We start from the raw sequence: 13,421 nt of genomic DNA on the forward strand, positions 1-13,421 counted from the left end.
AATACTGTATTGCTCTGTAAAGATCAGAGTGTGTCATTGATCTCATTTCCGATCTGAGCCAAAGATAAAGAAAAAAATTGCTTTTCGCATTGAGGCCAGATTTGGGGAAGGTGCTTTGGCCTTCTCCCAGTCTTTGTCCCTGGTCGGAGGGTACGGTCCTACAAGTGTTGTAATGTAGATACAGTGGCAACGATGTGTGCACTGCAAAACCCCACAAAAAGCGATGTGATAATGACTGGATCTCTTTTTTAGTTCCTGGTTCAGGGATAAATATTGGCCAGAACACTGAGAGAGCACCTTCACTCCTTTTCATCTCTCCCTATGACATACCTGCTTGACAAGGTAGATGTGGTCTCAATTTAACATCATATCCTAAAGACAGCACCTCTGACTGTGCTGCACTCCCTCTGTACTACACTTCTGCAATTCCACCTGAATTTTATGCTCGAATTTCTGGAGTAGGATTTGAACCCAGAAAGCTGTGCCTCAGAGCAGGAATGATACCCACTGAGACACAGCTGGTCCCACCATCTTTCAGTGTTTTGACATTTTCCTTGCTCACGTCTAAAGGGTTTCTGGGAACTGACAGTATCTGTGGACCTGCCAAAGTTATATTGACTGTGTCTGTCTGTTGGTGCCTGTGTGTTTCAAATCACACCAGCTATCCAACACTTTAAATTAGTTAACTCACCACACTGCCAGGATTTACAAAGTGGGAGGAGTACGCAGTATGAAGCTGACTGCTTCCCTGATGGAATACCTGCAACCGAATGGTCCTCCTTGTCTGGGTGAACAGGTACCGTCATCTGCCAGCCAGAGTATGTTCCCTTGTGCTGTGCACCAACTCAGACTGAGCCGCCATTCTGAAATCTGCACACTCCACTTCATTCTTTTGGATATTAAATCATCACAGATCGTTCAGGCTTTTATGATAAGACTGTGATCTATCCTGTGGGGTTTTGCAGCACCCGGGTCTATGCCAGCATGAAGAACCCTGACCACAAGTGCCTGTACACCTGTCAAATCAAAGACGATGGGAGTGGACCACAGGTATTCAAACTATCTGAAGTCCAGTCTTTAAGATTATTGTTGGTGTCAAATGATGTGGATTCTGTCTTAGTGAAATACTTTGTAAAGTTTGAATCTGTATTTTATTGCAGGCTGGCCTTTCATACTGTGGGTGCCGTGTGAGAACACGGGGCGCCTTCTGTTAATCTGCATGTCCTGTAATGCATGTGTCTGTCATAATGTGGGTGTTCTGTAATGTTATGGTCGTTCTGTAAATAGGTGTCCCATCACAAGTTATTGCAGAAAGTGAAAACTCACAGTGTTGCGGTAAGATATTGGTACAGGTGGAAGATTGGTTTGCTAACAGGAAGCAGAGAGTAGGAATAGATTGATCTTTTTCAGGCTGGCAAGATGCCACAAGTGAGGGGTGCCACTGGATCAGTGCTTTACAACTTACAGAAATGATTTGAATGAAAGGACTGAAGAAATTGCTGCCAACTTTGCTGATGACACAAAGGTTGAAAAGTGAGTTGTGAAGAGAACATAAGGATTCTACAAAGTGATCTAGATAGGTTAAGTGAGGTGGGCAAATGAAGTATAAAGTGGGAAGGTGTGAAATTGTCCATTTTGACATAAAGAATAATAAAAAAAGCATATTATCTAAATTGTGAGTGTGCAGAGCTCTGCAATGCAAAGAGATCTGGGTGTCCTAGTGAATGAACCACAGAATGCAGGCACTGCAAATAATCAGGAAAGTTAATAGAATATCGAAAGGCAAAGAACTGTGTATGCCGAAAACTGGAACAGGAACAGAAATTGCCGGAGAAACTCAGCAGGTCTGCCAGCATCTGTGGAGTGAAAGCGCAGTGAATATTTCGGGTCCAGTTCTAAAGAAGGACCCAAAACTTTGGCTCTCCTGTCTCTCCCCAGATGGTGCCTGACCTGCTGAGGTTTACTAGCAATTTCTGTTTTTGAAGCTAATACATGTTATGGTTTATTGTGAGGCAAATTGAATGCTAGAATAGGAGGTTATGCTTTAGTTATACAGGGCATTGGTGAGACTGCATCTAGAGTACTGTGTACAGTACTGGTCACCATACTTATGGAAGGGTGTTAATGCATTGGAAGCAGTTCAGAGAAGGATTGCTAGTTAATACCTGAAATTATACCTCATATGAGGAAACCCTAGACAGGCTAGCCCTCTATCCTCAAGAGTTTAGAAGAGTTAGAGGTAACTTAATTGAAACCTAAGACCCTGAGGAGACTGGACTGGATGTTTCCTCTTGAAGGAGAATCTAGAACCAGGGTCATTTGTTTAAAAATAGAAGGGTCGCTCGCCTATTGCAGAGATGAGGAAAAACGTTTTATGTCAGCGGACTGTGAGTTTTTGGAATTTTCTTCTTCAAAAGGCAGCAGATGCAGAATCTTTAAATATTTTGAAGGCAGAGGCAAATAAATTCTTGATGACCTCTTGATAACCGAGGCGATGAAAGATTATCAGGGATATGCAGGAACGTAGAGTTGAGGGTAAAATCAGATCAACCATGATCTCATTGAAAGGTGGAGCAGGCTGGAAGGGTTGAGTTGCCTGGTCTTGTCTATATGTTCGTAATTGAGTGAGTGAAACTGGCAGATGGATTTAAGCACAGAGAAAATTGCAGTAATAGATTTTGAATTGAAGATAATAGATCTGAAAGTTATTTAGATAGTGAAAAGCTATGAGATTTGGGGAAAGGTGGAGATTTGGGGATCCATAGCACTGGTCATTGTAATAATCCGGTACAAAATATAAATGGAAGCTCAATAATTTGATAACCCCTGTAACTAGAGACCTAGAAGAGGAAGTTCAGTTTCATGGCGATATGGGTAGCAACTTGACACCTCACTGAGACAGTGTAGTCTGGAATATGTAAGAATGGAGCTGTCAACTGGAGACAAACACAGGCCTGCTGGGAATATCCCTCTGCGAACACAAGTCTGCTAGGAATGTCCTGCTAGGAACATGGGGATGCTGGGAATGTCCTGCTGGGAACACAGACCTGCTGGGAATATCCTGCTGGGAACGTGGGGCTGCTAGAAGTGTCCTGTTAGGGAACATGGGCTGCTGGAAGTGTCCTTTTAGATAACATGGGGTTACTGGCAGTGTTTCCCCTCATTTTCTTTCTGGCTGTGTGAGCCCCCAAGCACACAGCCACGCAGTTTATGGGAAATATTGGCAGCTGGCAGTGCCCTGCTGGGCATCAAGAGGCTTCTGGCAGTGTTGAGAGAGGCTGTGGGATTAAGGGGATGTGGGAGGGGCCTGCTGGCGCAGAACCATGCTTTCACCTTGTTTTCATTGTTCAAGAGATTATTGATATCTATCAGTTACCTCAGTCAAGGAATAATTCAAAATAGAATTGAAAGTGAAAACGAGTTATTTTTATCTTTTGTCCAATGTTAAGCGATCATCTCCAATATTCTACACATTTTGTCACAAGGAGCCACAGATATTGTGTCTCATGCACAGCTGGTGCGTCATGCTCCACACTTTATAACTCTTGGAAAAACAGAGAGCCATGGCTCTGAAGCTCCAACTAGTCTCGTGTGTATGGGAGACACAGTGAGAAAGATTGATGCAGGTAGGAGGAAAGAGATTGACTGAACGTTTGTGTTAACCAGTTTCAGATTGCTCCTGAAGTCGACCCTCAATGCACTCGTCACCACCTCTGCTTCAGCCTGTCACACCTGCTTGTTGGAAGTGATTGCCAAAGCTCGGTGAGTGTGGATTGCTCTACCTAGGGTCTGGGTGATGCAGTCGGTAATTACACAGCTCCAAGGTGCACAGTTTAATATGGTCAGAGACTGACGGGTTGGTTCTGTGACCAGTCTATAGGGACATTGGGCAACTGAACTGAAAAATCATTGCGAAACAGAGCGAGGTCTCTGATAGGAACCTTTCAGTAAGGGACTTGCTTCCTGTCACTTGATTCATTTAGTTTTTAACGCCAGTGCCTATTGAGATCTGCTTTATCTCTAAATGTGTTTCTGCTTTTCTGTCTCCACTCAGAGGAAAGCCATTCAGCAATGTAGTGCCATCTGGAGCTGATTTCTTTGGCTTTTCCCACCCCCACCATTCAGAATGTGATTCAGACCTGCCCTGTGCCAGGAAGTGTATCTGGTAAGGCTCCAAAACCAACAAAACCTCTCATTTGTGCAGCACCTTTAACATAGTAAATTTTCCAAGATGTTTCCCAGGAGATTCATCAGTCACCCATTGACAATGTGACCAAGAAGGAGATACTAGGGATGGGTGAAAAGCTTGCCTAGTTGGATCAGTTTGTAGTGTGAATTAAATAGGGATCAGAAAGGGAGAGTGTGTGAGAGAGGGCATTCCAGATCATTGGGCCTCAGCAGCTGAAGTTATGGCTGCCAGTGATAGAGCATTGAAACTTGGGGATACTGATGAGACCTGAATTGGAACACCATTATCTTGAAGGCTTGTGGAGTTCTGCAAGACGGTCCCAAAGAGGTGTGCCCGTAGAGATGAAAAGATGCAAATTGAAGAGTTGCTGGCCAGGGAACCTTTTTACTGAAGTCACTGTGAAAGATGAACGGGTCTTGACGAATGTCAGGACATGAACAGATGCCTGGGCAGCAGTATCTGAAGAGTGATATTTGGGAGGCCAACTAGAAGAGAACATGAGAAATAGGAGCAAGAAAAGGCCATTTCACCCAATCATGTCTTCTTCTTGAGTTGTTTGTTCAAAGGCAGGCCGTTGGTGATTATCTGTCAAACCACAAAAAAAGTGCTGTGAATTTTTTTCTGCAATATGGCAAGAAAACAGCAGCCCGAATCTATCTCAGCCAGAATAGAGATTGAACCCAGCACTGATGGCATTCACCCAATCCACACATGACCCATTTAGCTGAATAAGTGACCCAGCCCTCCCAACCCAAACATGACCTTACTATTATCTGAATGGCTCAATCACAAAATGTAACATTTATCATCTGCCACCCCCCTCAAAGCTAGGTCAACCTTACTGTCTCTGACTTCCCATGCAAAGACACCAGTCAGCTGGTAAACCATTATAATCCAGGAGCCTAGCCAAAGCAATCAAAGCATGGTGTCCTTGGGAGCCAACTAGTTTGTCTTGGCTCTCAGCACAACTGGGTCTCTGAGTTTCTGCTAAGGTGTTTAGCTTTTAGTTCTCATTCGGCAGGCTGCCTGTTTTTCTGCTCTGCTAGATTTCTGATGTTGGTTTCCTTTACACTATGTGGCCCCTTTTAAAACCTTTATTGCCAGAAACAGTTGGTAAATGAAAACCTGAACCTATTTCCCCATGAAGTCGTATCTCTGTTGCTTTTATCCAGAGTGTAGATTTCACCAGAGAGATTAGAAGTATAGTTCAGCGCACGATTCAATATAATATTGAAATTGAAGCTCTGTTACAGCTGTCATTGGATTTAACGTGCTTTGCATTTATTTGCAAAAAATCCTAAAATAGCTATCTCAGAGACATCTGGCTGTCAGCACAGCTACCCATCTCCTTTACCACTGGATAACATTGTTCAGATAATGCAGCTTTACACAGCCAATAGGAACCAGAATTTGCATGTATTAGAGATTACCTAAAATAACAAGGTGTAGATGGGATGAACACAGCAGGCCAAGCAGCATCAAAGGAGCAGGAAAGCAGATGTTTCGGGTCTATACCCTTCTTCAGAAATTCAGAAACTCTTTCTGAAGAACGGTCCAGACCCGAAACATCAGCCTTCCTGCTCTTCTGATGCTGCTTGGCCTGCTGCGTTCATCCAGCTCTACGCCTTGTTATCTCAGATTCTCCAGCATCGGCAGTTCCTACTATCTCTTAGAGATTACCTACATTACTTTCCCAGCATGACAGCCTAGCAGAACCAGGCAGTTTGAGTGATTGACCATGTAATGTCCATTACTGGGAGATTGTGTATAATCCGATTACTGTTGTTCATTCTCCATGTTGTTTCACTTATTGGGCTACCAATCTGGAACTGTACAGTGACTATTCTTAGACAGTTCCTTGTGATCAAGAATGACTTTGATCTACTTCAGCATTGCAGGTTCTGAGGTGACTGACCCAAAAGTCCAGTACTGGATCTGCACATCCTGCTGCAGTTTGGTCAAGGCGGCATTGGCTGAAGCAGGTTGGTGAGATGTTCGGGTTTTTGCATGCTCCTTCCCCTTTGTCCCGTTTCACCCCCCTCCCCACGGGCCTGTTGGGGAAGTTCAAAATGGCTGGCTCCTTCACAGAGGCTTCTTCTCCAGCTGGCTAGAGATTGATTTAGATGTACTGTTGGGCATATTTCATTTTTTAAAGGAGACTTTGAGGACATCGCTGAAGCATTCCTTCTGTCCTCCTGGTAACTATGGGCCATGATGAGGTTTGGATTACACAGAAACTAGAACAAAACAAAGGAGGAATGGACCTTTTGGCCCATCATATTATGCCGAACATGACACCAAATTAAACTAATCTCTTCTGCCTGCCCTTGATCCATATCCCTCCATGCCTGGCATATTTATGTGCTTATCTAAAAGTCTCTTAAATGCCCCTATTGTAACTGCCTCCACCACCACCCCAGTGGCTAAAGGGCCTCTGCAATTTCTTCCCTAGACTCCCACAACATCCAAGGATGGACTTGATTAGGCCCAGAGGTTTAATCCACCTTAATGTGCTTTAAGGCTGCAAACACCTCATAGATCATAGATCATAGAATCCTTACAGGCCCAACAAGTCCACACCGACCCTTGGAGCATCCCACCCAGACCCATCCCCCTATAACCCACCTAATCTACACATCCCTGAACACGACGGGCAATTTAGCATGGCCAATCCACCTAGCCTGCATATCTTTGGACTGCAGAAGGAAACCAGAGCACCCAGAGGAAACCCTTGCAGACACAGAGAGAACGTGCAAACTTCACACAGACAGCTGCCCGAGGGTGGAATCGAACCCAGGTCCCTGGCACTGTGAGGCAGCAGTGCTAACATACTGACAATACGTATGTGGTCCAAAACATGCTCGCTTGTCTCCCTTATTTCCTTAGCATCCATGATTGTCTTCTCAGTAAACATTGAGGAGAAATATTCATTAAAAATCTCCCTCTCCACCTCCTGTGGCTCCACACACAGACGGCCATGCTGATCTTTAAGGGGACCTATTCTCTCCCTAGCAACCCTTTTACTCTTAATATAGCTATTGAACCTCTTGGGATTATCTTTAACCTTATCTGCCAGATCCATCTCATACCCTCTTATTGCTCTTCTGATTTCCTTCTTAAGTGCAGTCCTAGACGTTTTATAGTCATCTGGGGATTCACTTGAGCTCAATAGCTTAAAACCAATGTGTGCCTTCTTCTTTTCCTGACCAGAGCCTCAATAACCCTTGTCGGGCCAGGGATCCTGAAACCTGCCAGCTTTTCCCTTCACCCTTATAGAGACACTCTGTCCCTGGACTCTTGATATCACAACTTTAAAAGCCTTCCATTTGCCAGTCATTCCTTTTCCTTCAAACAGACTCACCCAATCGACCGCTGCTAGATCCTGTTTAATGGCCCAAAAATTGGTCCTGCTCCAGTTTAGCACCTTACCCTATGGACCTGTCCTATCTTTTACCATAACTATGTTAGAACTAAGAGAGTTATGGTCACTGGACCCAAAGTGCTCTCTGACTGCCCTCGTTCCTAAGAGGATGTCCAGTGTTGCACCATCCCAAGTAGGGCCCTCTACATAGTGATTTAGGAAATTTTCTTGGACACATTTCACAAAATCCACCCCGTCTGGGCCTTATAAACCCTGGGTGGCCCAGTCAATACAGGGGAAATTAAAATCTCCAACTAATACTACTCTATAATTCCTACAGGTATCTCTCAACACATCTGCTCCTCTCGTACCCGCTGGCTATTTGAGGGTCTATAATACAGTCCCAACAAAGTGACCATCCCCTTCTTGTTTCTAAGTTCTAACCATATGGCCTCATTTGATGATCGCTTAAAAATATCCTCTCTAAACACGGTTGTTTTGTGCTCCCATATCAAAAGGGCAACACCTCCTCCTCATTTACTTGTACTTCTGTCATGCCTGTAGCTTCTGTATCTAGGAACATTGAGCTGCCAGTCTTGCCCTTCTCTCAGCCATGTTTCTGTTATGGCTATAATACCCCTGTCCCCAGAGCCAATCCATGCTCTGAGTTCATCTGCCTTACCAGTCAGGCCTCATGCATTGAAATAAATGCTGTTTAAACCAGCCTGTAGTTCTCTGGCTTGCCTTTGCTACCTTTCTTAAACAATAGAACAACATTAGCCACCCTTCAGTCTTCTGGAACTTCTCCAGTGGCTAAAGATGAAGCAAGAATCTCTGCAAGGTCTAACCCTAAGTCTCCCTTGACTGTGCCCCTGGCTATCCTAAATAGTAAACTTGCTCTCGATGGCTAATGTATTTTCCCCTGACTTCCCAATGGTCCCTCTCTTATTTAGAGTCTAGGTTCCCTCTGACATGCTAAACAGTTGTGATGACTATGGCGATGTCTCCCAGATTTCTGCTGTGATGACTCTCAACCGCCCTCTGATTCACCACTTTGATCATTTTCTTCCCTCTTCCAGTAAAGGCAGTACAAGTTCCACTGGTGTCCCCAAGTTCAGTGTGTGAGTCTCTGAAAAGCCTTGCTTAGGCTCGGAGCTGTACTGAACCTAACGGGAAATGTTTTCATTCATTATAGGGAATTGGATGTCTCTGGCTGGGCCGCCTTTTATTGCCACCCCTAAATGCCATTGAGTGGGTGGTGAGTGGTCATCTTGAACCCGTGCAATCCATTTGTTGAGGGGACACCTACAATCCCATTAGGAAGGGAATTCCAGGTTTTTGACTCAGTGACAGTGAAAGAACTGCGCTATATTTCCAAGTCAGGATGGTGAGTGGCTTGGAGGAGAACTTGCAGGTGGTGGTGTTCCTATGTATCTGCTGCCCTTGTCCTTCTAGTTAGTAGTAGTCACAGGTTTAGAACGTGCCATCAGAGGGGCCTTGACTGAAGTGCATGATGTAAATGATGCACAGTGCTTTGAATGTGTATTAGTAGTGAGGATTGGTGACTGTTGAAGGTAGAGTATGTGGTATCAGTCTAGCAGGTGGCTTCATTCTGGATAGTGTCAAGCTTGTGGACTGTTCTTGGAGCTGCACCCATCCAGGCAGGTGGGGAGTATTCCATCACACTCCTGAGTTTTCCCTTGTAGATCACAGACTATGGGGTCAGTCTTTGGCAGTTAGGAAATATGTTATGCATTGCAGTTTGCCTAACCTATGACCTTCTCTTATAGCCACTGTATTGATATGGGTAATTAATAGAACATAGAACATAGAACAGTACAGCACAGTACAGGCCCTTCGGCCCACGATGTTGTGCCAAACTTTTACCCTAAACCTAAGGTCTATCTAACCTCCACTGCTACCTTATACTATCATCCATATGCCTATCTAATAGCTGCTTAAATGCCCCTAATGAGGCCGACTCCACTACCCTCTCTGGTAATGCATTCCACGCCCCTACCACTCTCTGAATTAAGTTCAGTTTCTGATCGATGTTAACCTTGCAAATGTTGACAGTTAAGGATTCAGCAATCATAATGTACCTGAATGCCATGGGATGATGATTTAATTCTCTCTTTTTAGAAATGGTCATTGCTGACATTCATGTGGAGTGAATTTGTGACTTACCAGCCCAAACCTGAATATTGTCCAGATCTTGCTGCATCTGCTCACAGATTACTTCAGCATCTCAGGTGTCGTAAATATTGCTGAACATTGTGCAATCGTAAGTGAAAACCCCACTTCTGAGCTTTTGATGGAAGGAAGGTCATTGATGATGCAATTGACGATGTTTGGGCCAAGGACACAATCCTCAGGATCTCCTGGAGTGTCCTGACACTGAGGTGATTGACTTCTAATAATCACAAGCATCTCCCTTTGCATGAAATTTAATGCCAACCAGTGGAGAAATTCCCTTTGATTCCTATTGACTCCAGTTTGGTTACGGCCTTTGGTACCACACTTGATTAAATGCTGCCTTGATGTCAAGGGTAGTCACTCCCACTTTATCTCTGCACTTTATTCTTTATGAACCAAGGCTATAATGAGGTCAGGAGCTGAATGGTTCTGGTAAAACCCAAACTGAGCATTAGTAAACAGATTATTGCCATTGATAGCCATGCCAATGACCACTTCCATGACTTTGCTAATGACCAAGAGTAGACTGATGGGATGATAATTGACTGGGTTGGATTTGTTCTTTATGTGAACATGATATATCTGGACAATTTTCCACATTGTCAGCTAAACACCAGTGCTGTAACTGTACTGAACCAGCTTGGCTAGTTCTGGAGCACAAGATTTTAGTACTATTGCTGAATGTTTGCAAAGGTTATGGGCTCTGACATGCCCAGTGCCTCTAACCGTTTCTTAACATGAGTCTTCACATGGAGTGAATTGGATTGGCTGAAAACTGGCATCTGTAATGCTGGGGACCTGGGAATGAGCTAGGATAGCCCATCCACTTGGCATCTCTGGAGGAATAGGGTGATTTGTGGAACATCCTCCTTCAATGAGTTGCTTAATTATTCATCAGGATTCCCAACTGGATGTGGCAGGAGTGCAGAGTTTAGATGTGATCTTATTGTTGTGGAATTGCTTTTGCTCTGACTCTCACTTACTGCTTATACTGTTTTTATTCATTCACAGAATGAGGGTGTTGCCATTTGGGCCAGTATTTATTGCCCATCCCTAATTGTCCAGTAGGCAGATAAAAGCCCAACCACATTGCTGTGGGTCTGGAGGACAATAGTGAACCAGATGAGTTTTTCTATCAATCCACAGTGGGTTTATGGTCATTGTTAGACTCCTAATTCCAGATTTTTATTAAATTCAAATTCCACAGTCTGCCATGGCCAGGATTCAAATTTGAATCCCTTGAACAATACCTGGGTCTCTAGATTAACAATCCAACAATAATACCACTAGACCGTCTCCTCCGCTTGGCATGCAAGCAATCCTGTTTGATAGCTTCACCAGGCTGACACCTCAATTTTAGGTATGATGATATTGCCCTTGCATTCTCCATTTGAACTAGGTTTGATACCCTGGCTTGATGGTAATGGTTGAATGGGGGATATACTGGGCCACGAGGTTGCAGATTATATTGGAGTATGATTCTGCAGCTGTTGATGGCTCACAACACCTCATGGATACTATAGTTTTGAGTTGCTAGATCTGTCTGAAATCTATCCCATCTAGCGGAGTGTTAGTGCCACACAATATGGTGGTGGGTATTCTTAATGTGAAGGCAGAACTTCATCTCCACAAAGTCTGTGGTATGGTCACTCCCTATGATACTGTTAGGGATGAATGCTTTTGTTACAGGTAGATTGGTGAAGAGGAGGTTAAGTCTGGTTTTTCCTTTTCTTGCTTTACTCACCACATGCTGTGGTCCCAGCTGAGCAGCTGTCTTCTTTAGGACATAACCAGTTTGGTCAGTAATCATAGAAACCCTATAGTGTGGAAACAGACCATTCAGCCCAACACATCCACACTGTCCCTCTAAAGAGGATCCCACCCTGACCCACTCCTCTACCCCTACCCCTACATTTCCCTTGTCTAACCCTCCCAACCTAAACACCCCTGGGCACAATGGGCAATTTAGCATGGCCAATCCACCTAGCCTGCACATTTTTGGACTGTGGGAGGAAACCGGAGCACCCGGAGGAAACCCACGCAGACACGGGGAGAATGTGCAAACTCCACACAGACAGTCGCCTGAGACTGGAATCGAACCCAGGTCCCTAGCACAGTGAGGCAGCAGTGCTAACCACTGCGCCACCATGCTGCCCCTACAGATTTATAAGTAGATGTGCTATTGAGCCACTTTTGGTGATAGACATTGAAGTCCCCTAGCCAGAGTACATTCTGCGCTCTCACCACCATCAATGTTTCATCCAAATGGTGTTCCGCATGGAGAAAGGTGTTGAATAGATGTGGTAATCCGCAGGAGGTTTCCGTGCCTATATTTGAGTGAAACCATGAGACTTTGTAGAGTCCTGGAATCAATGTTAAGGATTCTCAGGGCATGCTTCTCCTGACTATGGATCTGTCCAGCCAATGGTTCAGGACTTTGTAAGGTCAACAGAACTGTTGCTGTTGTTGTTTCCGGTGTTTAGGCCAATGCTAGGTGGTTGGTGCAGTTTAGTTTCTTTCTAAGCACTTTGTACTGGCTTTGGTATACATTAGTGCCTTCCTAGACCATTTCAGATGGAAGTTAAAAGTCAACCATATTTTCTGTGGGTCAGGAGCCACAGGTCGGACAGATCAGATAAGGATGGCAAATTTCTTCCCTAAAGGAAATTAGTGAAGCGATGTGTCTTTAGGACAGTTGACAGAGTTACAGGGTCATCATTAAGCTAGATTTTCCAGACGGTTCCCGAATTCAAATTTCATCATTTGTCATGGTGAGATTTGAACCCATGTCCCCAGAGATTAACCTCAGGTTCTGGATTACTAATGTTGACATTAGCATAATGGAGTCTAATGAGAATAAATAACAATTATAAAACAATTATAAATGATAATATCAGTCATAGTATAACACGAAAGAAGACAATTGAAAGAAAAAAATAACTATTGAAAGGGAGGAACGTATGGGACATAGAATAGTAAACAGTTACTAATTCATATATTTCAGTTAACATTTAAAGCAGGTTTTAAAAATGCTGCAGAAAAGTGACTTAATCTTGGAAATGCATTAGCAATGTTTGAGGATATTATGTAAGACATTGCCACAGTTGTTCCTGTAGATTTATTCAATGCCCTTTTTTTATCTTTGATGAGTATATTTTAAACTGAAAGAAAGACATCAGTGTTTTTGTTTTAGTAACACACTTGTTAATGTTTAAATGATTACCTGATATAATCTCAATAGTTTAAATGGGTACTTTCCAAAATTATATTTACATCCCTGATATATATCAGAAGAAAGAAAGAAATGCAGCTTTATTACATCACAACTGTTAACCCCAATTGGTCTGTCCATGCCAAAGTAACTTCAAATTACAGTAAAATGTCCTTTGGTATATAAACACCAAGTCTCCAAATAGCATGAGTGAAATCTCTGGTCAGTCACTTTGTACATGTCCCTTCTCTCCATAATCCTCAGTGATTGACTGTTGACCACTCAACTGCATTATTAAATTCTGGAAGCCACCTGCCTTTAAGCCAAATTTCTGGCTCCATTCCAACCTTTTAAGGCTTACACACAGGGTTTCTCAAAACAAAAGGACTGAACAAAATTAAGTTGTTCTCTCACCCTGGATGAAGTCTCTCAAAATGTATACTGGCCATCAGCTGAGATCCATT

The 13,421-nt window shown here is 43.6% G+C and overlaps 1 protein-coding gene across 1 annotated transcript in view; it reads left to right on the forward strand.

Moving 5' to 3' along the window:
• The window catches only part of tbrg1 (transforming growth factor beta regulator 1), a 58,636-nt gene extending 48,912 nt beyond the window's left edge, over window positions 1-9,724 (forward strand). The window contains 6 exon segments of the mRNA XM_020517418.2: window positions 902-1,050; window positions 3,667-3,692; window positions 3,694-3,762; window positions 4,055-4,165; window positions 6,080-6,171; window positions 9,693-9,724. Of these exon segments, the coding sequence (XP_020373007.2) occupies window positions 902-1,050; window positions 3,667-3,692; window positions 3,694-3,762; window positions 4,055-4,165; window positions 6,080-6,171; window positions 9,693-9,724 (479 nt within the window).
• The last annotated feature ends 3,697 nt before the right edge of the window (window positions 9,725-13,421 follow it).

This window comes from Rhincodon typus, chromosome 34 (genome assembly GCF_021869965.1).
Source record: "Rhincodon typus isolate 14 chromosome 34, sRhiTyp1.1, whole genome shotgun sequence".
Taxonomy (NCBI): domain Eukaryota; kingdom Metazoa; phylum Chordata; class Chondrichthyes; order Orectolobiformes; family Rhincodontidae; genus Rhincodon; species Rhincodon typus.